The sequence below is a fragment of the Clinocottus analis genome, unplaced genomic scaffold (genome assembly GCF_023055335.1).
Source record: "Clinocottus analis isolate CAN_PGR_092001 unplaced genomic scaffold, fCliAna1.0.p SCAF_12, whole genome shotgun sequence".
NCBI lineage: Eukaryota > Metazoa > Chordata > Actinopteri > Perciformes > Cottidae > Clinocottus > Clinocottus analis.
This window is the reverse complement of record NW_027175843.1, coordinates 14,927,790-14,952,880: the sequence shown is the minus strand read 5'-3', so window position 1 is coordinate 14,952,880 and position 25,091 is coordinate 14,927,790. Positions and strand designations below refer to the sequence as shown.

The 25,091-nt window shown below is 41.5% G+C and overlaps 1 protein-coding gene across 1 annotated transcript in view; it reads right to left on the bottom strand.

Moving 5' to 3' along the window:
- epha6 (eph receptor A6) overlaps window positions 1-21,160 on the bottom strand; it is a 131,712-nt gene extending 110,552 nt beyond the window's left edge. Inside the window, exons 1-2 of the mRNA XM_068571845.1 lie at window positions 20,628-21,160; window positions 11,580-11,644 (exon numbers count right to left, since the gene is read on the bottom strand). Of these exons, the coding sequence (XP_068427946.1) occupies window positions 11,580-11,644; window positions 20,628-20,706 (144 nt within the window). The 5' untranslated portion in view covers window positions 20,707-21,160. The remainder of the gene's footprint in view (window positions 1-11,579; window positions 11,645-20,627) is intronic.
- Window positions 21,161-25,091: the final 3,931 nt, after the last annotated feature.

Here is a 25,091-nt window from a genome sequence, read left to right as displayed (position 1 = left end):
TCTCCTGGAAAAAAAAAAAGCCAGAGGGATTGCTTGCTTCCCTCCATACATGTGGTGAACAACATACCACAATCACCTGTCAGTATAACACAACACAGTTCGACTGCACCACAGGCTGCAGCTTTCAGAAAGTTGAGTATAAAACACAGATAATTCATGCAGGATATATTGCAGGGCTGTTGTCTTAGACTGCATTAGTTTCAGCTGGGTGTACCTCATAAACTGGCAACTGTATTTGTCAGATCCTAAGAACATACACCATACATTTTGCGAAGAGATTTGAAATAAAACACCGACATTCCGAATTTTAAAGGAGCAGTTTGTATTGACGTCTCAATGAGTGTGCATGCGAAGGTTAGCCCGAACATCGTTTGCCTTCTAGGGTTTTAAGTTAGTGTGTTGCTGTCTATCCACCCATGTCTTTGTGTCTGTCTTCCCTGTCTGTCTGGTGACAGCAGGAGACATCTTCCCTTAGCAAAGCCATCTGACTCCAGTCTGTAACGCTTAAACAAGCTTGACTGGAAATGAGTGCAGACAAAACGGGATTGTCTGGCCGGCTCGATCAATTAGGACAGAGGGAGCAGCGCGGAGAAAGCATGCGGTGCGGCACGGCACGGCTTTCAGCATCCTCAGAATTTGTATGAAATGTTAAGTGCATTTTAGAGAGCATGCCAGACAAAACATTAATCTCAGATGAAACCGAATCCCTTTTACGGGAACCATCATCTGACCCCCAGCGCCCCCACACACCTTCCCATGTAACATCCAAGATCTAGAATGACTCGAGGGCTGAGAAGAAAATAAGATATTTCTCTCGCGAATTCTTCTCTCTCTGCTTGTAAAAGAGACACAGACGGTAAAATATGGAGATTCGGGGAAGGAATCTTACTCTAATCTTAGCTCTAACTCTCTAGCATTGGAGGAGAATGAGAAGAAGAATATAAAGGAGATGAAACTAAATGCAGAGAAAGGTCACTTTGGAATTATTTAAACAAATCTTTGTGGCTGTGGGTCAGCGGTGAGCACGATCTACTTTCAATAGCAGTGTTGATGGTTTGATACCAGGCACTGCTAGCTGAAGTTAATGTGCCCTCGAGCAAGATACTTAACCCCAAATTGCATGAATTGTAATTTTAAGATGAATAAAAACAGAAATAATTGTATTGATTTATTCCATCCTGATTTTGCAAACACACATGCTCACTGGCTATATATATATATATATATATATATATATATATATATATATATATATATATATATATATTTATATATATATATATATATATATATATATATATATATATATATATATATATATATATATATATATATATATATATATATGCTATGTCTGTGCTTCACGTACTCCCCAGATATATTGTTTACAAGTGTGTTTTGGCAGCCTTAGAAACAAATGCTATTGAATTCGGGGACTTTGCCGTCGTTGAGGGTTTAGTAAATTGAAACCAAGGAAGAAAGGGAGAAGAGAGGAGAGAGGAAGGTGTCAGTTTTGTCCTGCGGTGCTGTGATCAATCTTCTACTCCAGCATTCTGTTACAACATGCAGCAAAGCTCCTATCCATCCTTACACTCCACTGTAGTTAATTGGGATTGAGGGAATTTGGGAAGCGAGTGATCTTCATTCAGATTGAATGAGCTGAAATCAAAGGTTTTCTGTTTCCGCCAAAAGCAGCTTTACACAGAAATATGTAAACTCTACTCGGCTACCAAGATACATTAGATCAAATATCAGCTGAATCTGAGAGACCATTAAACGTGGCACATTTCTCTCTGCTCCCTCTGTTCGTGGGACCAGAGTAAAAACTGACTGTGGACATGGATGCACGTTACTTGAACCCAATGGAAACGATTTGACTTTTTGAATATGAAAAGGGAGACATTTTCATTTTCGGCATGACAGGATACGTGACCTTTAGCAGCTGCAACAGCTTACGGATTGAGCATCATCAGCGACGGTAAAGGGTGTCATCCACGTGTAACACACAAAGTCTGTGTGTAAGCAGTGGATGTAGTCATGGGATGTCACGCATCCGTTTGTAGAGTTTGGCAATTTGCTTTATGGCTGTCGGCATCTTGACTTTTTTGCAACCGGTGAACGGAAGTCACCATATTTGGAATGTAGAGACACTGTATACGGCTCTGATAGCGGCAGCAACCTGTCAATCACAGTGAGCCTGAAATGAGTAAATTTAGATTTAGAGTAAATCAAGAGTTCCCTCTTTTTCTCTCATATCTACTGACTACTATCTAATAAAAGCAAAAATATAACCCCCAAAAAACAAACTAACATAAAAACTCCATTTGCTAGAATAATCAGAGCTCAGTGTTTTTGTCTTAAGATGGCATGATAGGGATTTTCAAACACGTTGACTTGGTTTAAAAGTGTACTTCATGTCACTTCATTTTACGATTCGTATGGTTATTATTTTATGGTCCATAGTAATGTCTCCTGCAAAGTTTTGTGATTTTATAAAGTGGCCCATTCCTCATACAGTAAACCTTACAGTCTCCTTTCTTTCATGTATTTATGGTTTGTATTTGGATGGCTTTGGTATTATCCAGTTGCCTTGCTTCTTATATGGCTAAAAATGTTGATTGACAACAAAGGAAGCATTTAAATAAAGTGGTATGTGCCTACCATTTACAAATGACCTAATCAAAGGTACTTTCTTGTAATTCTACAACTAATAATGCATTTTCTATTCTAGCTTGTCACTTCCCTGACTCTATTGATCAGACATGGTGTATAAAAATGTCAGCTTTCTGTTGATTAATCTCTCGTTGGAACCTTTTTGGTTTCCATTTGAAAGTGTGAAGTTGGATTTTTTTTTTTTTTTCAATGGCTCTTTCCGAGCTTCCTGACATGTCCAAGCCCAAAACAGATGACGGTGCATTTTGTTCTATTTTGACAGGAGAATACAATAAACCATATGTACTGCAGACTGGGAGTTACATGGTAGTTTGTGTGTGCGTGAGCGTGTACATGTGTGTGTGTGTGTGTGTGTGTGTGTGTGTGTGTGCGTGTGTGTGTGTGTGTGTGTACATCTTCCCGTGGTTTTCTTTCAGACCACAGAGAGTGTGACAAATGGATGTGTCAGACCTTGATGGAGCACTGTGATTGCTCTGCTCGCACAAAGCTATTACAAGACTATAGACAGCCCTAAAGAAAAAATCCTGTTTCAATCAACCACACATGCTCTGGGAGACAACGAACAAGGTCCAACTGTTGATAGAAAGAGTTCTCATCCTGAAGGAAGATCATATTCAGAATGTAAATCTGGAAGTACTTCAGAAAGCTGAAATCAGATTTGTGTACAATTTGTCACAGAAAGTCACAAAAAGATACCTAGGACATGGACAATAGTACGTTCTAACGCTGAAAAGGGAGCTGATTTCAGAGACCTAGTTGTGGTTCACTACTCACCATGATTAAAGATATTTGTACAAACTGGGTTATTAACTGGGTTAAGATTAATATTACAAAACAGAGCTGGCAATACATTTTGCTTATTGTACTTTCAGAAATTATTACTATGTTCTATATTATTATGATCCATATTTCCATTTGCCTACATCCTTTAAAACATGTCGTCATTCCGCGCTTTATCCAGAATTGTACATACAACCATGAAGCCTTACACAATACTTTCCACCAACATTTTGACAAATCCAATTCTTAAGATATGTAACACAAGTTCCAGTGCAGATTTCTAGAACCTCTAAAATATTAATGATAACTAGCTCTTCTTACACCACACTGAAACGATTTCTCAAATCAGACTCAAAAGTCAGCGATGTTTTAAAGATGGCGTGTCATTTAGTGGGATTATGTACATGGAGCCTGTCAGGGCTGAGAGGCATCAGAATAATTTGAAACAAAAGGCAGATTTGAACAGGTTTTATTACAAGGTCAAAAATAACAGAGCAGGAAGCCAACGCTCATCTGCATCACCAGAATCAGTCACGTGGTCATGTGTGACTATGACCATCTACAGCTAAAACAATAACACATGTGCTATAATTCCTGGTTGAATCTCTCACCAGCAATACTGTGTTTTAAGTCTGAAGAAAATTATACCCAACACCTGAATACTCCTCCAGGTTAGTCAAGCAACATGTAAGGTCTTTTTCGGGGCCGTGATCAGCCTGCTGGCTCTGCAGTTAAACCTCAGCTGGAACATTGCAGAGTTGAGGTTTTAATGCCACAGTGTCACTGTAATGTTCTTTTTCTGATGCAAGTCAAGTAAAACAGACAGGAGTAAAAAGCCGAGTGGAAGATAAAGCACTGTGACCTTGAGCAGGTTTTTCTCTATCTGGGCAACCTCGTTCTTCTTTTTTAATCCATATGCACGTGAGAATCTGAGCAATAGCGCGTATATGCGTGCATAAACAAAAAGATAGAGGACACTGGTGAGGTTTGAGTCGAGAAAAAAGAACTTCCTGTTTACCTGAATGTGAAGACTGTCGAGTAAAAATCAGAGATGAATGTTTCTGTAAGTATGAGTGTGTCAGCAGACTGTTCCAATTGTTCAAACATGTTTCCATATCGCGATATTAAAAGCCCTTTTTATCTTTCCGAATGTATATGACCAACTGTCTTATTGGCTGCCCTACTGTCTGAATATATCACATATGCTCATCTGCGTGTCTGTGCTAATGTATGATTGACTGCTTGACTACAGGTATAACTGTGTAACTGCTTGTCTCAGTACCGATAGAAAAGTATTTGTTTTCTGGCTTCGACCTCTCTCTGCATCGCTTTCTTTCTCCTTGTCCGTCTCCTTATGGCTGTGTTTGGAGTCTTCTGCCAGCATTTGTCAGCTCATCTTAAACCAAACGCACGCACACACCAAGATAGTTCCCTTCCAGTGCAAACGTCAATATGCAGCAGAGGTAGGACGAGGGGTGAAGGAGAGGGGATAAGGGTTGTCAAACTAGGGAAGGAGGGAGGGCATCATGAGACACGGGGAGAAGAGAACAACCAAAAGGCGAGACCAAGGCAACTGAAGAGAGAGAAAACTGCACTTGCCAATTCCAAAAAGCAATGTGCGGGGCCGTGATTAGCTGCTGGAGAACGCCACAAGTCTGCTAGCTTTGTGGAAATGCAAGAACACCACATGAAGACGTGGTGTCACAGAATGCTTCTCTTACAACAAACTGCTGTAACAACAAACTGTTGCGAGAGTAAGTAACCCAAAGGCTCATTTTGGCCTTTTGGTTACTTAAGGCAATATTTTCAATTAGATACGGCTGCTATAATCTGCCATAATCTGCCAGCGGCTCTATTTGTCATTTCAGTCAGCGAAAGTGATATGCGGCTCCAGAAAACCTTCAAAACTATGTTTTGTGCAAAGCTCTTTAATAAATCATAATAAGTAAAGTATCATATCAGGGTATTTTAGAAACTATAAAATGAAACTAAAACAGAATCACCTGTAAGAACGCTTAAAGGATATTTATGCATTCTTAGAGTCAACTGAAGCATACATGAAACCGAAGCTATAGACTTTTAATATAACATTCCTTTCCTGTGTTTCCGGGAGCTTATGAACAACTCCCGCCCATTTCTGCCTTTGATTGGCGTGTACATTGTTAAATTGGTTAGGTTTAGGAATAAAGGGTAATCTTGGTTTAGGTTAGAATATCAGGGTAAGCCAATCAGAGGCAGAGTAGGTTTGTATTGTATTAAGACAGTATTTTTTAAATAGTATTGATATGAGCCCATATCTAGAAATGTCTCTTTAGACTGAACTATTGACCTGTTTGTATTTGAAACATAATGTTCAAGATTTCCAGAGCTTTTCACTCTTCAAAAGAAACACAAGCCTGTCTGTCGAAACTCCGCCTGTCTTCCAGCAACAAAATATTCAATTCTTTTCTGCTACTTCCCATATTCAAGTATTCAGCTCCTGCATTCAGCGAGGCACTAATAACCTCCTCACTCTTCCCTCCATTATTTTCTCCTCTCGTTCCCATTTGCATCCATCCAGTGTCTCGGTCCCCCTCGCTTCCACTGTCTTCCTCTAACTCAGCCACACTGTATTCCTCACATGCTGAGGGTAAGCCCAAAAAGCTGTCAGAATATGTTCTGCTGTCAGCGAGATGCCGAGTGGGAGCGCATTAGATATTGGCCTCGGTGTGTCCCTGACAAGAAACAAGCCAATTAAGGAATCCCCCGGCACTGCTTAAGCCCGGTTATGGCAGAGGTCCCTGAGACGAACACTGGTGTGCTAAATCATCATACCTTTTTTATATTAGAGCCTCCGTGGGGAGAAGTGGAGTGATTCTGGATTATTCCCTTTTTTTTTTCTCCTCCATTTTGCAGCGCTGCTGGCCATCACTCAGCAGCACGCCTTAGAGAAGTTTATCTGAGCTATGAAGGACACTGAAATACAGATTTCCCGCTCCCTCCTCCTCCTCCATGTTGTCCGGGGCTCACTCTCAAGGCTAATAGTATTAGGGATGCGGGAAGTACTTTGAGATAAGCCTCAGGTCGTGTAGTTGCAATCAATTACTGTGGTTAAATATTGCAATAAAAAGATTACGGATTAGTATTGGGGTGAAGTAAAGAGGCTTGAGAGGGCGTGCAAATGCTTTCTCGAGTGCGTAAGCAGTTGAATGTGTGTTTGATGTGTTACTCGTCTTCATTACTTTCTCTCGTTATATCCAATCCCTCCCCGTCATAGCCTCCAATCTCCCTCAATCTCTTCTCTCTCTCTTTTCAGCCCAGTCTCTCCCTTCCCAGTACAGCCCACAGCCCTCCCTCACCCCTCCCCACAAAAAAAAGCCTCAAAGCCTGAATCTGACGGCAATCCTCTGAAAACGTTCCTCTAAACTGACAGACCTATTTGTTCAGAGGACTTTATGTCAACTAGCGCCTGCCTGAGCTTACTCATGTTGTATTGGGAGAATGATAAAGAGAGCTGGGTATTATTGCGGTGCATCATCACTCAGCAACACAGTGGGAAGCTGATGGCGAAAGCTACAGTAGCCAAATCATAAATGATTTGGAATCCAAAACTCTATAGATACTACGCTTTGCTTCCCCAGCCTGTCAATCACACGTCTATTCGCTCCTGCTACTTAGAGCAATGTGAATTAAATGGTGTAGTTTTTGTTCAACAGTCAATCTCGATGCCATGGAAGAGCAGGATATAAGACACAAATTGTATGTAACACAAAATACTTCCCATTCCATGTAGGATTCTAATACGTTATAAGATACAATACAAAGTCGTGCAGATTGCTTTTTCGAAATGTTTTTAATGGAATTAAACCATTCTCACTGATTCATCTTACTAGCCATATTTGCAATCCAGTTGCAATTGTTGCTGCCTATTCTGCATTTTGGGACTTTATGGGAACCATATTGTAATGAGGGTAAGAAACAAGTCCCTTCCATGGACAGTCAAGTTAAGCAAAGAGTCCTGTTTGCAGCAGCGGCTGACAAAAAGAAGATGCATGTACATATTCAAACGTACTTAAATAAACTTGTTTCACATTCAAAATCCTGCATCATAGCTACATTAGAGGTGACTGTGATGACAAAGTAGATGGCTGCTAAAGAAAACTCCCCGCTTACATCATGCTGTGTTTGTCTGCCCCCGGTAGATTTGACTTATTAGCTGCTTGGGATCTCTGACAATAGATAAAAATAGGATAATTCCCTCCCTTTATGATGGACAACCATCGCTCTCTGTGGTCCAACCTGCTGATGCTCAGATGCCATTATGATGTCAATGAGTGAAAACAAAAGGCAACATTAGGCCTTTTTAATCCCTGAAAGCTGTTTCATGTAATTTAATAAATAAAATGTTCCTTTCCCTGCTCCACACCCCCACCCGCCACTGGGAAATGACTCATGCATATTTCAGCAGTGTGTCTGCCCATTCTGAGTGGAGCTTATTGTGGCTGCATGCAGACGCCAAATCAACCCTCTTTTCCTTCTCCTCTCTCCTGTCTCTCTCTCATTCACCCCACTGACGTGATGTTCTTCATCACTATTCAGCATTTCAGAACATGGAGAGAAAGACTGAGAATAGAGACACGCATCTTTGCCTCATGAAAACAACCTCCCTGCATCTTTCCCACTGAAGAATCCACTTGCCGTCGGGGTTCTCGAGCACGCACAATTATTAACTTTTACTGGGAGAAAACTTTGCAGAGTCAAAGTCCTTGAAAGACAGGATATAGATCAATTGCTGTTCAATATGCATACATCTAATGAGTAAAAGCTTTGAGGGTGAATGGGTTTTCTGACTCTGAGGATATTCCCACATTGCGTAAAGTCATTAACAAACATACCAGTCCTCCGTGCGTGGTTTCCCCTTGTGGGCCAATTGAAACAGGTCTATTTACCTTGCAAGCAGAGCAGGTAAAATAATCAAAGGGCACCTTCCAGTGAAGGCTGGGCAGGACCAAGACGTATGATCGTGTTTACAGTGTGTAAACATCTGTTTTCATCTTTTTCTGTTTTTGAGCTGGAGACCCCTGGGGTGTGGAACTGTAGGGAAATACATTGGTGATGAGGGAGACCAAGCACAATTATTTAATTGATTGAAGCGTCTCAGTCTTTTGCTTTAATGAAAACCATTCCCAGGCAACTGAGATAATTATACGGTAAGTATGCCCATAGCGAGGAATTCATAGTCCAGCACTACTAACACACTCTTACATTACCCAGACCGACAGCTAAACCTTATCTTTAACTTGTACCATGCATGCAGTGTTTCTCAATTGCAAAGATGTGGTATTTGTGATTATACATTAAAATCTATTAAAATCACAAATTGGACGCAAATATAAACATTGCAAAATACTACAGCCCTACACATAGATTAGTCAAATTATGAATAAAAAAAAATTAAAAAAGTAGGCTATAAGTACACAAGTAAACAACTTTTCACATTGACAAAATCAAATGCAATTTCTTTTGATTTTGGCATTGAACCTTCCATCCATTTTACATTTTGAGAGTAAGCAGCTTTAGGGCTTCTGTGTCTTGCTCAAGGGCACTTGACACATTTTGGGGATTATGCCGAAAGGATGAGCGAGTGGGGGAATGCACACTAGTGTTGGAGAGGTGCTGACCACGGTGTAAAGAATGCCACAATGTCCTGTGTTTTAATGCTGGCAGGCCACCACTGTCTAGGCTATTTGTGGTTAACCTTCCTCTTCTACAAAACCACTCACCTTACTCTCTTTACAAGGGCTGTTTACTGGCTTTTGATAAAAACTCATCCATAAATATACACCCCAATTTCCACTTCACCTTCACATTTATATCATACGACCAGCTGTATTCCTGGCAAACTCATCATCAGGTAATCATATTGGAGCAGTTGAAATTATTCTAAGGTGTGCATTGGGCAGGACTGACTGACAGCAGTTTGCATCCAGAACTCAAACCAGTGTGCGACTCTGATAGGCTACTACATGGCGTGCTGCTGTATCGGACTGATACCGGGCTGTGTCTAATATGGTGGGGATTGACTTCCTCTTGCTGGCTCCCTGGTAGTGAGGGGGATTTAAACTGTTTTACCTCCCCAGATCTTCACACCTTCCCTCAGGCCCTCTCACCTCGATGCCTTAAATATTAATGGTAAATCGGAGGATAGCGGATGAGTGAGGATGGGAGCGGGCTGACAGCTTAATCATGGCAGCAGCAGCCTCCCTCTCTCCTCTTCCTTAATGCTGTGGGCGGCTGTCACCACGACCTACATGATGTAATCACCTCCATAACCCTGATATGGGCCACCGAGGGCCTTGCAGGGAGAGATAGAGAGAAGGAGAAGGGCTAGGCGGACCTTAGGGATCTTCCAGCAGAGGATCATGTAAAGTCAAAACCCAGGGAGACTTTATGTGGTAAGTGTGGAGTTTTAAGGGGAGTGGAGGGTGGAGGACACACTGCATAGCTCAAAAAAGAAAGACAAAATATTTTGTGCTTACTGGCAGGCCTCTCAAACGCTTAAAGACAACCTAAACAAGAGGATCCGTTAGATCCGTCACTGTTGCTTTTTCCCCCCTTATTCAGTCTGCTTGCAGTCATTTATCTTGTTTTTATTTCCTCTTTTACAGTCACGATAACCATTCTGATTATTGCATTCCTGTGAGATAGATGGAGCAGTGAGTTCAAGATGAACCCCTTCTTGAAAGTTAGAGTTTCAGCTCATTTTTCTGCTATTTTTGCACTACTTTGTGCTGCTCGTAAACACTTTGAACCATTGTTTTTCTTCTTTTTTTACAAATACAGGTTCATGACACGGCCTCTGGATCTTAGCAGGGATATTGAAGATAACAGAAGGAAACGTCTGTGTTCTGAGGACTAATATTCCCTGAGTATTTGTATTTTTTTATTTTGAATGTTCTGGCACTACAGAACCCATCATGCTTTGGGTGGCACACTAGCACGAGCTCCTCAGACTATTTCTGCTTACACTGTAAACACAGCACATTCTAAACATAATTTTCTCCTCAATAGACTTATTTATGAATCTTTATTATGTTCCGAGAGATCACAACCGGTAAGATACGACACAGATCGACACTGCACCCACAAGCAGTAAGCTCATTGAGTAAAGCACTTGACATTTTGAAAGACACTACATAAAAGAAGGTTAAAGCTCCAGGCATTTTCCTGGCAATAAACTATGGATTTTCTACACTTGAGAAAGGAGGGAGTTAAACATGGTCAAACAACAACCGCTTATAGTCAGAGTTGCATGGACACAGTTGGACAGCCGCTATCCCGTAATCATTCTCCATCTTGAAAGTAGCCTGTGCCGTAGTTGATAGGTATGGAGACAAGAGCAGGACATTGGAGGTGAAGAAAGAGGTGGATGTAGGGCAATTCTGCATTTGTTGCTCACTCTATAACGTCAGGACACTTTCTATCAGTCCCTCAGGGATTCTGACAGACTAGAGAGAGAGAGAGGTTTTGATGCAACATGAAGGTTTTGATCTGAGGATACCACAGTTTGTTGTCAGCACATCTATATTTCATTATTATGATACCTTCAGTTTGGCACTCGCTGCAGTTTTAAAAGTTTAGATTTTCAGTCGGACATGGTACTTTTGAAGAGCTGGAGGCATTTACTGCCAAGACAAAATGGGAATACCCTTTTGGGAAATTGACTGACCAAAATACAGAATAAGGTACAGGCCATGCAGTTATACTGTCTCGCTAACTACTGACAGACAACCAGAGGTAAAAGGAAGACTTGAACACTGCATTTTCGCAATATGGATTTAGCTTTGTGAGCATCGGCTTTCCTTTGGCTGACATTAAAGAGTCAGTCAAACATTTCTGAGGCCCAATTGATAGGGAAAGATTGAACAGCATAGGTGAAGATTCCTTGGAGACCTTGTTCATTATCTTTCGTGAGGTTACAGGATTTCCCATGAGGACAAAGGGATCTAAAAATACCAGGATGTGAATATGAAAAAGATCACTGCTACCCATTTTGATAATAGTTTATGTCGTCGGTGCAGATATGGTCCTGCAATTTGATCAAGGCGCGCGGAAAAGTACGCTAAGGCAAGAGTTGCTCTCCTTACCCCGTTTATAGGATACGTCTTCCATCCAAGCTCTCCAAGCACAGACGTTGTATCCAGCAGCACAACTGAAATGGGAAAAAGAGGCAAGGAAAATACAACCATTAGCAATCTGTCAAAACACAAAAAGTCCTATTTTCACACGGAAATTGAAATATCAGTCATAGGCGTGATCATTTAGACATTTTTTTATATTAACAGAATTGAGTTTTATGGATGAATATTTATGAGCATGGCGGCGTATACAGTCGGAGCAACATTTTCACCACTTGCAACACAATTTGGGGACTGATGGATTACAGTCAGATTGCTGTCAACAGTCCATTCCCTCCCCGGCCATCCCTTTCCCAGCTTTACCCCGATCTCATTAACAACAACACGCTTTTCTTCTGCCTATGGCTGAGCCTCTTCCAGAAATGTAATCAAGGATAGACATACATCTTCAATTCCGTAGTTTTGTTTAATTTGTTTCTTCATGCAAAATAGGAATAATATCATTGGTATGGTTTTTAGGTATGTAATATGGAGCTTGGGTATAGCTATTAATATACAGTGACATTAATATTGGTACAGCATGATATTATTGTCAGTTGAATCCAACCTTGCAGGTAGTGTTAAAAAGGCAAAGCCATTTCACACTGGAACTATTACCATCCTCGACAATATTTTGTCATGTCCTCAAGGAAAGAATATTTAATAATTCAGGAGCAACGTGTCTCTCACAAAGACAACTGATTCACAGTGAAAAGGAGCAGACATGGCTTCCTGGATTTACCTTCAGTGTGATGCCAGTATAACTCGACTAAATATAAAAAAACGTGTTTGCCTACATTTGTGACAACATTAGGGAATAGACTGTGGACACAAATAATGTAGCATTTTCAAAAATCCATACATATTACATGGAGCCCATCCAGTCACCTTGTCACATGTGCATTTGGCACAGTATGTGTGAAAATACCGTAATGTCCCAATTGTGTGTGAATGAACTGCATCATGAAGTAAGTATAGGGAACCAACTGGTAATCAGGGTCAGAGTGATAGCTGGCAGAAAAACCACCGCACTAGACTCGAGAGGCTCGAGTCCAAGCCAATCATTTATCTCACGTGCCGAGTCATCAAAAATCAGTCGACACAAATCTCATCTTTAAACTTGTCTTTGAGTAGCCATTGACTTCGGTCTTAAAATGTTACGGACACTGATTTCTGACAAATCATAGTGTATTCTTCTACGACTGCGTTTCAAGTATCAGTCAGTCAAGGCTGACCACTTACAGCTCTGGAAGTGGTCCTTGGGGGCAAATTATGCCGACACAAATTTCTATCAGTGGAAATATCTCCTGACTAAATCTCCATTGACATCACTGCTTTGGGATGTATAGTTAAAACAACTGAATGTACCTCAAAGAAAGTACTACTTTCATATATTTTACAAATTGAAAGTGATATTTGCAAATCAAGTGATACCTGTGAATGCACTCTGTCAAGATCAAGGCGAGCATAAAGGAAGAAGGGACAGTTTTGATGCTCTCTGTTCCCGAGCTACGAGCCAGTACACCTTTGATGGAGCGTGGTTGACAGATATTGTCCAAGCATCTGCTCACTGAGGTTTTCATTTTGCGTGCGTGTCATATACAACTAAATGCTCCTCCACTTCCACCTCCCAGAGAACTGGTATGTGACACACAACATAGTGTGACACCTGTTTTGGATCGAGTCAAACAGGTGTATCACAACATTCAAGAGGTAAGAAAAGCATAGAGGATACGAGACCCCCGAGTTGTTATACACAGAGTGATGCTTCCAGCATCAGAGTGGTTGTACAGCAGGCAAATGTATAAAAAACAATGCCATAAAATGCTTATTTATTCTGTGATTTTGTGATTCTGTATTTGCAAGGAGTTCTGCAACAAATACAGTATCCTCAAATATAACAGCTGCTAACTGATTCACAAAATATTCTTTCAAATAGTCAAGAATGCAATATAACCTGTTTCTCTATGAGCTTCTGTCATAGTCCCGTCCATAATTTGAATTAAAAAAGCTGTTTTTCACAGTGAGATACAGGGACTAACATCACTCTTTCCTGGAGTTCCACTTGTCCAACAGTAGAATTGTTCAAATTCATTATTAAATCCGAATTATAAAATGCCTACAAACAGAATAAATCTAACTTTAGGCCACTGGAGACAGCGTAACAAGCTGTAAACAAGGACATAGCATCACCTTTAAAATGAATATGCATGGAAAACTTGTTAGCAAACAGTTGCCTATTTACACATACAGTATAACAAATATTAACTGGCATTAGCATTAATTTGGAATTGTGATTCTGGAAACCCACTGCATGGGTTTACACTAAGCATTGAGGAACATATCTGGCTGTTTAGCACATATACGCTCCTCTATGTTCAGCAGCTAGTTGCTAATTGGTGCTGAGTTGGTCGTCTACAGAACTTCATTAGAGTTCTGTTACGGAAAACAGCTGCCTGCTGGAAAGTGAACCAGTTGCCACGAGAAAAAAAAACAGGATGCTTAAAACATTTTGTCAATAAAGAATATTGAAGATACTTTATTATTCTCGTTAATGTTTACGAAAAAAAGAAAAAAAGGGGGAAAAATATATATCGTAAATGTTGAATCCTTATTTTACCACTTAAGCACACACTTTTTGCCCACTGTCTCATTTCCTCACCAACCAAACAGCCATTGGCATATGCAAGGAGAGGTAAACGCAATGAGCTGCTGAGGTCATGTTAATGGAGCGGGAACTCCTCATGTGCCAGGGAATGTATTCTAAAACATAATGGTTATGTGTGCTTCCTGTAACCTCGGCTATAAATGAGCTTTTTTAAGGAGAGAGAAATGTGCTTTCCCTTAAATTTAAAGGCAGTGCCATAGAAATGTTATCTGTAAAAATCCATATTCGGTGTGAATGACTGACAGCTGGGAATTGGTAAAATCACATTCCCTAAGCAAAAGGGAGGACTCAGGGAAAGAGACAGACATCCTGTGCAGCAAGAGTAAAAGAGAAGAGAGCGAGACAAGTTCATGCAATAGTTGACGTTTTACTGATCATATGTAAGGCCTGACCACTTTGCAATTTGAATAATACCAATAGATTTTCAGTAAGGTTTGTGATTAATGTAATTCAACTATGATAATTAGCTTAAACTCTACCATTAAGACTGACATGAAACATTTTACTCTTCCTATTACCTCCGCCAAGGAGGTTCTGTTTTTTGGTGTGGTTTGTTTGGCAGAAGGACCAAAGGGCCAAAGGAACAAATCTTAATCATTGGGGCGAATACACAAATTAAATGTTTTCCTTTCGTTTACATTGCGAGATAAAGCATTGTGCCAAAAACTACTCATGATACCTACCCAGGTATTCTTCTGGTAACTTCCAGACAACTTGAAGTCATAAAGTGTATTAAATCCTGTACTGCAGATGATATTTCCTACTAAAGACTTTACAAAAGAAAACAGCAAATTTAATGAAACATATTAAGTTTTTTCAATCGGAGCCTAAACTGTCAAAAATGGACATTGATTTCTATGAAAGCATAGCAGAAGATGACTCAGGATGGTTCTAGTGACTGACTATCCTGTCCACCACAGCAAAGAGAAGTTGACATGCAGATATTTTTCAGTGCCAGAGCCTTGCTGGACGATTCGCTGGCAATGCAATGGTGTTAATGGACACCATTAGACTACTGTGGGCAGGTAAGCACCAAGCAGCACTGTCCCTGGATGATGGCCTAATTACTGAGAATTGGCCGTGTTACTCACTGCAGTGAGCGTTTTCACACTTCCCTTTGCTATAAATAAAGAACAGCAGATGTACATTAGGAGGCGGTGTGGGGAAGGATCTAAAAGAGAAATGTGGTCAAAACCTTATTTTCAAACTGTATAAGAGCTAAGAAACAACTTTTGTGTCGTTGCAAAACTGTGTCCTGGGGACGGGCCCAAAAAAATGAGCAGGCAAAATGACATAAAACAGGATCAGGGAAATACGTGGAAGAAAACTCAAGCGAAAAAGAGCAGACAAATCCAACACTTAACACAGCTGAAAGGAGGAAAAACCACATGGGCAAGAAGTCAAACACCCACTGGACAAAAGAAGCAGGGAACTTCAAAATAAAACAGGAAACAAACTTAACCAAAACCAAAATACTGAAATACTTTTGGAATGAAACATCTGGTGGACTTTGAATTGACATTAGAGGAGTTACAGGTATGACCTAAAACAACAACAACCGAAAACTATGTATTAATTTAAAAAACATTACATACAGGCACTGTTCGTGCTGGCTGGGTCAACGTCTATTGAGCTCTCTCTCTCTCTCTCTCTCTCTCTCTCTCTCTCTCTCTCTCTCTCTCTCTCTCTCTCTCTCTCTCGCTCTCTCTTCTTCCATAGAGTTATCTTTCAACGACGCACCCACAAACCCTGCCTGGAGCTGAGGGTCCTTTGGGACTTCCACTGGTTGGATATAAATAGAACATGAGCTGGCCAGCTCATAAATATACGGAGCTACAGTAGAATTATGACATCTCCTGTCTGGCCTACAGCCTTCTCAGGCCACACAAACACCTCAAAATAACTACAGCCGGCACAAAAGACTCAAAGCCAGTCTGAACCAGTGTTACATCATGTAAATTAGATTTGGGGACAATTTGAGTGTTCAGAAAAAGAAAAAAAAAGTGATGCCAGCTGACTACTAGTGTAACGGCTATATCTACACCTCGTTGAAGAAATCCTACAAAAAATGGTGCTTCCTGGTGGGTTATGTGTTATAATGTGTCCCCCCCCCCGCCCCTCCTCCCTTCAGGACTGTCGTGAATCAAAAAGGGAGTGTTGAAAAAGGTATGAATTTCGTGTGGTTCTTAAAACATCCATTATTGGGCTGATTAGGTACATTTGCTTCCAGCAGCACTGTGGTTTCTTTTGTGGAGAAAGATTAAATAAACATTTTTTTAAATGCTGAAGAAATGTTTTGCGGTGATTCAAAAAGAAAAGCAAACCTTACTTCTGAACAAAACCATTTCATTTGCAGGCTCCCATTCCGGTAAACAGCAAGTCTAAAGACAAACAACAGCATTTGATGAACACAGTCTTGTGAAAATTGATTTTGGTGAGTATTTAAGTGAGGATGGCACACTGTCGTTTAGTGGTGTAAACAAAGTGCTGGGCTCTCAACAGAGGGGATGATATGCTGCGTAATGGATGACTATCCATGGCAAAGGAAACCTGACAGGCATGACAAGATTTTCAACACTCTCTCCACTCCCCACGAAGATCAAACAATCAACAACCAACCCGTTCTCACCGCTCGGTTTCACAGCTTGATCAGTGGCCCCTTAGCGCCTGGTACACAGCGTCTGGAGCGACGCAGTGCTCCGGAGTCAACCCTCCCGCATCGTTATTAGATTGTCAGAAAAACTGACAGAATATTTGAGAGCAAGGAGTCTGCTAAAGCCGTGTGGATTGGTTGGTGGATGGGGGGGAAAAAACAAACAAACACAGGACTTTCACCCATGAGCCCACTGTTCATGTCCGGTGTGAAACAGTTTTGCCGTAGAGTTTATGACGTCAGTCGCTAGTCACATGACTCTTTCCACATTGGTTTGTCACGTGAGCCACTAGAGTCCCCGACTCTTCCCCAAACTGATGCTTAAGGGGTACCTCGGGTGTCATCTGCTGGAAGTGTTTGTAAGTGAGAGATTAGTAAAGGGAATTAATACCAATACCATGTGAATCATCCATTCAGCGCTTAAGTGCTGGCACAATGTTAAACATGAGCATGTTGCAGTTACGGCCACACATCGGCAATGAAAACAAGTGTTTTTAATCTGCTTTCAAAGGCAGAACACCTGCAGTGGTATCATTGATTAGAGTGCAGCTATACACGGGCTCACAGAGAGCCACAGCAGTCTTCAATGAGATCAGCTTTAGATCACATTAGTGTATATGTATGTTACTCACAACGAAAAGAAGCTTTTGTAGTTGCTTTTCCAGATTTGCTTACAGCAACGGGCAGCTTTTCCATTATTAATTCATAGAAATGACAAAATGAAACAGCGTTCACTGATTCGCATATTTGTTTGACTATTCATGAGTGGTATGAGTTATTTTCCTCAAGTGTAAAGTATGAAGTAGATCTCCATAAAGCTCACATACGGCACAGCTCAACAATCGTTATCTTAATGCAGGAATGCCTTTGAGGAAGCCGGGCCCTCACACTCCAGTCTCCCGTGTAAAATCATTTCAATCTCTCTCGCTAGAGGACCTTCGTGGAAACACATTTTATTGCATGTAGCAGCATGTGCTTCACTTAATGTCGGGTATACACTGAGGGAACTTAAACTCGGATAAAATTACATCTGACAATCATAACATAGCTTACTAGAACATGCACAGTTTTGTACTAATAGGAAGAAAAATCCAAAGAACTTCACAATGTAAACACTAATATTGAATTGTGTGTGTGTATATATATATATATATATATATATATATATATATATATATATATATATATATATATATATATATACACACACACACACACTGTGGCTTGCGAGTCAGAGGTGCAGAGTGAACAATTTTGCGGCTGCAGTGAATTGACTGATTGATTGATTTTCCTTGACAGCACACTTCTGGTGACATCTTGTTAATCTCCAGCAGTGATGCTGATCTTGCAGCTCTGCAGGTGGTGCCAATGAGAGCAAACGCTTTATTCAGCCATCCACATGAATACATGCAGAAAGCTATTATTTTGATGATGATTTCTTAGATCCTTTTGAGTCTTGCAATCTAAATTTGTAAGCAGCCCAATAGCCAGTTTCCTCTTATGTTTTACTAACTTGCTTTGAACTTTCAACAATCCAGCGGTGTGTCAGTAGGATGCAGTTGACCGAAAAAGAAAATAACAGTCACACGCGGGGCTTTGATCCTTCTCCTATTTCCCACGGATTGATTGTTTTCTTGATTTTTCATGTCTGAATCCCTCAATCTGAACAATGGCAGAAGTGTGAAATAAAAGCATCTTCTCTTGATTTGCTGGCTATGAGCAATCTTCTGCTCGGAAACATTCTACAAGGCCTCAATAAATCAGGTTATGAAACGAGATCCGTGAATTTGAATTATAAATATAACTGCTGCCGACTTCACAAGGGAGTAAAATGGGTAAAAAAAAAAAGTTAAGATTATGGGAAGAGATGTATTGATGGGGAAAACAGCTTTGTTCAAATTGGGCAGTGAGTGAGTAGAGCTTTGTTAATAACTGTCTGCAATCCCAGTAGGGTTGATGTGAGGGATTATCTGATGTGTTGCTGTGAACGGAGGCACACAGGTGAGAAGCAAAAGGTGATTGTTTTTTTTTTATTGCTCTTCTAACAGCCGACATCTTTCCCAATTGTGTCTGTGAAATCCCCAATCTGTTGAGTTCTGTTTGTCTGTGTTCATACGTATCAAACTACAATAAAAACGCCTGTGTGTAATGTCGCCCAGCAGGAAAAACAATATGTTTACTTGTTTATCTTTTTATGGTCATGAGGTTGCTGGATCTCAACATGAATCGGGTGCAAAGGTGGAGAAAGACACTTGCATCCATGCCCCTGCGCAATTTAGTCTCCTCAATAACCACGCAAGCCCGACATTAAATTGCCCTCAACAAGCCACGCAGCTGGAACCTGGAATTATTTGGGCAATTGCAATAAATTGAAAAACCAGCGTGATGTGGCAAGCCGAGAAACGTAAATCCCTCAGCCTCTAATGAGACACTTTTCTTTGTCATCTGAGTTATCATCACTTGTTTAGTTTTTTTTTTCTTCTATTCTGAGCTGCACCACCCTGTGGTGGACAAGGACCTGGTCCCAGACTGGTCAATATGAGAAACTAAAGTACAGCAGAAAGCAGACATCAGTTCAATCATTCAATCTGTGGCAGAGAAAAACACGGAGCGAGGCTGTTATGTAGCAGCTGTCTTGGCAAACATGGAGTAGCATCGCTCTTATTGAACTGAGAGAACAATAAAATATAACCTGGGGGGCAGATCCCGCTGTGTCCCGCACAATCAATACGACTATTTTAAACCTCACTGATGCTGCGGCTGTGTGTGCGTGCGTGTGTGTGTGTGTGTGTGTGTGTGTGTGTGTGTGTGTGTGTGTGTGCGTGTGTGTGTGTGCATAGAGCCACGGAGGAACACTCACATGCACATACACGCGCGCACACGCACACACACCACACGCACACAAAGACAAGCTTCTGCAAAAGAGGTGCACGTGCAGGAGTGTTGCCCTGTGTGAGTGCAGTGGCACGTTTGCCACTGCACTCACACCACATGAAGACAGAATGGGCATTTAAGAGCAACACAAAGTGCACACACAAGTACACGTGCACGTGCACATGAATACGCTTTCGCGAATAAGTGCATCTTTGGCCGCTCAGAACCTTTCACTGTGTGTGCACAACACATACACTCGAGTCTGCACTCAAACAGGCGCACGCACATTCTCACTCTGTCACCCACTTATGATTCAATCTGTGGCTGCTCTGTTTTACTGTCTCCTGTGTCTGCCCGTACTGTGTGTGTGTGCGCGCGCGCGTGCGCGTGATGCAGCGTGAGTAATTATAGCAGCCTCAGGTTTGTCACTTCAGCAGCTGATTTCCATAAAAACTGTATTTCATGTTTTTATCGGTGACATTGTTAAACACTGAGCTGAAGTTTATTTCACGTTGAACTGCACTGGGAATAAATACACGTTTAATCTGAATCTGGACTGTGGCATGGTACGGTTATGTGCAAGGTAGCAATTAAAAATAGTGATACTATATTGTATTTCACCAAAAAACAACAACAATATAGACAAGTTCCCAATGTCTTTGCGCACTGCTTGGATACCACTACAGGACCTTTCCTCCGTGACAGTCTGCTGCCGTGATGGTATCAGGATCTGTTCTTGTGTGGAGTCTGTGACTGTAGTGGTTCTTGCTGTGGTGAAATGAGAGAAAAATAAGTTACTGTGGGAAGGAACCATGAAACTCACCTTGGTTGCTCTGGCTGAAGCGAGTGAGGGAAAATCCAAGAAAGAGTGAAAAGAGGAAAAATCTGTTTCCGAAACTCATGTCTGCTGCAACATTGATCACCGGCTTAATACGAGGTACTTCTAGCCGAGAGGTAACGTGTTCACGGAGAAGCGTGGCTGGGATCCTCCTCAAGCACCGATCCACTGGTCCTTACATTCGGTTCCGGTTGGAGAAACCTGCCGGCTGACGGAACACAACACGAGGAGCTCCATACCTGCGGGCGACGGCGACGGCGCGGAACGGACCGATTGTTTGGATAAAGTGGCGCAATTATCGAAAGTGAAATCAGAATGTTCCGACACGTGAGGAACACCTATAGCTCGTAATAACTTTGCAAACCTCCCGTGGACTTCAGCCGCTGGTGTTGCATTGTTTCAAAGAAACACTCTAAAAACGTCCTCGTTAGTCGTGCGCGTCTCCGGAGAGCGCACAGAGTCGTGCCAGAGTTGAGGAAATCCTGTTCGCGCAGCGATGTGGCGGACGAGCAGCTCACTGCCTGGACCCCCCTGTCTGTCTCCAGCTCCCTGGCGGTCTCCAGTCCGGTCCGCTGCAGCGGCGAGATGGGGCCGGTGAGCAGAGAGGCGCGTTGGGGATGCAGCGAAGGAGCAGCTGAAGCGGCGGCTGCGGTGGGAGGCTGTACGCATCTGTGCAGGGGTGCTCGGCACTAGAGGGGGTTAGCTGACAAGGCAGTGGCGTGTGTGCGTGCGCGCGCGCGCGCGCGTGTATATGTGTGTGTACGTGTGTTATCTCGTTGGTTCAAGTGCAGGGCTTTCCAAATTGTTCAACAAGGACCTCGATATGGTAAAATAGACCCGTGATAGGATTTTTTTTTTTTTTCCTCCTTTGAACCCCACCTGAGAGAACATGCTGTGAGATGGAAGGGAACATGTTTCAGAGGTTTTAAAATATGGTGAATTAAATAAAAGCATTTTTTTTTTTTTAAACTGAACCCTTAAATGACGAATAATAAAACAAGAATAGATGGATTTCAAATTATTTTTTACAGCCCAAATTTACAAATTTGCCTCAGAGGGTTTTGCAAAATACACATACGACATCCTCTGTCCCAGGACCTCACATTGGTTCAGGAAGACTATAGATGTTGTGTGTACATTATTAACAGCATAATATATTTGAAACACATGTAATGCATATGACATACATGATTGATATAATGAGACTAGTATGTGTGATGAAAAAGTTAGAACTACCGAAAATAGCAAGAGCATTCAGTGGTAGCATTCACTCTAATCTACTGTGACAGCCTCTTTTACCTGAAGTTAAGGAGGAGGTTCACCAAGCAGACACATTCTGGGACCCCCATGAGGTGAGTTATCAAAACTCCATTGGCAGCAGAGTGATTTATTGGGATGTGCGCACATTTTTGGTTCTTTGATGAATCTCTGAATCAATATAAACAATACTAAATGATGAATCGATAGTCGATTACTAACCCGGTACAAATTGTCCAATTCAAAATGTGTCGTCTGATAAATCCCTCACTTAAAGTCATAATGCATTTATTACTTGCTTAGGGGCACTGTTTGGGTCACACTTAAGACTCTGTTATACTTCCCACTAGGTTGGCTGCACGGACATAAGCCGATATGGAATTATGATGAGTAGAGTTTGGATCTTTTATACTCCCTGCGGCGAACATTCTCAAAGCTCCTGAAAGTTCTCAATTTTCTCTGCCGAAACGACTCTGCATGATTGGAAAATACGGGATGTGCACGGGCAAGGGACACCCCGGCCACTCTGAACCCCCGCAAAGGGCCGTGTCTGATGGTGTGATGTCACATAGGCCATGCGGACACTTGTGACCTTTGCAGCTGCAGCAGGCATACAAATCAGGATTTATCTCCTCAAAACCTCGGCATTTTCTACATAACGCCCGTTGTCTCGGAGGAAGTGTAGCTACACATCCACACATTTGCAGCGCGTCCGTGAACTGCTGTGCTTGCCAAGCGGCCAATGTCAGCCAAGATTAGGGAAGGTCTTCTTCTCATCTTCATGGACGTCTCATCGAGTGAGTAAGCAAACCCTCCCCAACCCGACCGGCTTAAACAAAGCAATGCTGGCTTCTGTGATGAGACCCAGTCAATCAGGACTCAACCGCTTCCTGTCAGCACAGAGGAGGTAAATACATCAACATCGCAATCTGTCACCACCACTTAGCTACCAGCCAATCACCAAACAATGCAGAGAAGCTGCCAACCGACGACTGACTTTGTACGGCGCTATGTGCAAACACATTGGAGGACGGAGGGTTGGAGAGTAGAATATATTGACCACAGTGGCCTGCTTGTGTCTATTGTAGCTGCGTGGAGGCCGCACAGAAATGGATGAAGCTATTAACGTCACCGGTCAGATGTATAGCAGCTATAAAAAGATGGCTAAATGTTGTAGAACTGTTAGACTGGTGGCAAAGTGTATTCTAAGCACTTTCTCACTTCTGCAACATATTACATGTCAGCAGATGTTTGCCTTTCTGCATGAAATTGCCTATTTTCCATCTACTCTACTATATTTTGTCGACAGTTAAACCAACTTCTTATTTTACTGATCCTTTGGCTATTAGGATTATCATTTGCATATGAATACATGATGTACCACTGTACTTCTTACTCTATTTCTACTCATACTACTGCAAAAAAACAAACAGAACATACTGCTGATGACTTAAATTATCACTCATGCCTGGAGAGGATGATAACGGAGCAAAAAGGGCAGACTGCGGAGAGTAGGTCCTTTACTGCCACCCCATGCAATGATTTGGTTTCTTTAGCTGTAATGTTGGCCAATGAGGTGTGACTGTCGTGTACAGGGGGCCTAACTATGAGCTATGAGTCCCCGTGTCCAGAGAGAACCAGCTCAGTCCATCTGTACTCATCCCAAGCAAAGAACTGGAACGAGACGACATCAGCACAACTGACAGAGACAATGAGACTTTACAACGCTGATAGCTTCACTGATGTTCTGTTCCCAATGTAGCGCCCGCCCATACAGAACTGCCCCACACGCGGATTGAGTCCAAGCTGTTCAAAACTTTGCCCTCAAGAAGAATCTCACGCCCGAATGTTTCTCAGGATGAAAGAGAGGAGGAACACGCACTGCAGTGCTGCACCAGGAAAAGAGAAATCCGAGCCACGATGCAAAACAGTGTTTAATAATTTACCAATGTTTTGACATTTATTTGTCTTCTTCAGGGTATTGAGGGACAAAAACCGCTCCACAGGCATTCAATATGGGATAAAGACACAGGTGGGTTCAATCAAGGGGAGGGAGGAGTGTCCTTCATCACATATTGTCTGAGGATTGTCTTCATGTCTTTCAAACGTATGAGAAAAACAGTTTGATCAAGAAACTTCTCGGAAAAGTCTACCTATCAGCATCAACAAAAACAAACAATTATTTAAGAAACAAAAACAGAACATTCTGGCTCAGATAAATACCCTTAATAAATGTAAAATAAACAAGGTTATTTAAGTGATCGATCCAACAAGCTTGTGTTTAAAGTCGTTACATTACTCACAGCGGACCTTTTCATCATCTATGAGGTCATGTCTGATGTTGAGAGCTAGATGTCTTGCCTTTGTCTCTGTCCTGAACCTTCTTTTCAAATATTTTCATATGTTCTAATAAATTATGTCTATCTCTTTAGGTCTCCACCCATTCAGAGCCAGGGTGTTCTGTTCCTAAATAATATGATGTCTCCCTTAATGTTGAGTGTCTTTTTAAGGCTGCATTCTAGACACGCAGCTTTGTTGATATTGATATGCGTGACACCAGTGCCATGGTGCTGACGAAGTCTCACCAAACTAAATTGTCAAAAAGAATATCAATTGCTCCACTTAATTGCCTCAACAGAACCAACGGCAGTGTGACAAGACATGTCTTTGAGAAAGTGGCCTATCACTCTAACCTCACATTAACATTTCCTCTCTGCACCTCGACACATCTGGATGCAATAAGTTCAGACAGGATGCCTGCGGTTACTGATAGTCTTGTCGTGGATGCAAATGAAAAAAAGTACATTTGAGGTAGAATCGTACATCCTAAGGGTGCTAGTTAGATACAGTGCATACGCATTTTAAAAACAAAAATATCTATAAATATCATGCGATAAGAGTTTTTTTTAATTTTAATTATTCTGTCTAAATAATAAGTGAATATCAAACAGCTAATATGAACCATTCAAAGCTGTCCACTAAAACGGTGAGGCAAGAACATATCTAAACATTGTCTGCGGTGTCTTTGTCTTAAATATGCAATGTAGCTCTCATGATACTGAACAGAGCTGCTCACACACATGTATAACATTTTAATTAGTACGTTTTAGCTTTTTATGTGATGTTTAAGCCTTAAACGTAATCCCCTTAAACATTGAGGGGATACCGACAAGGATACAATTTCGGGGTAAT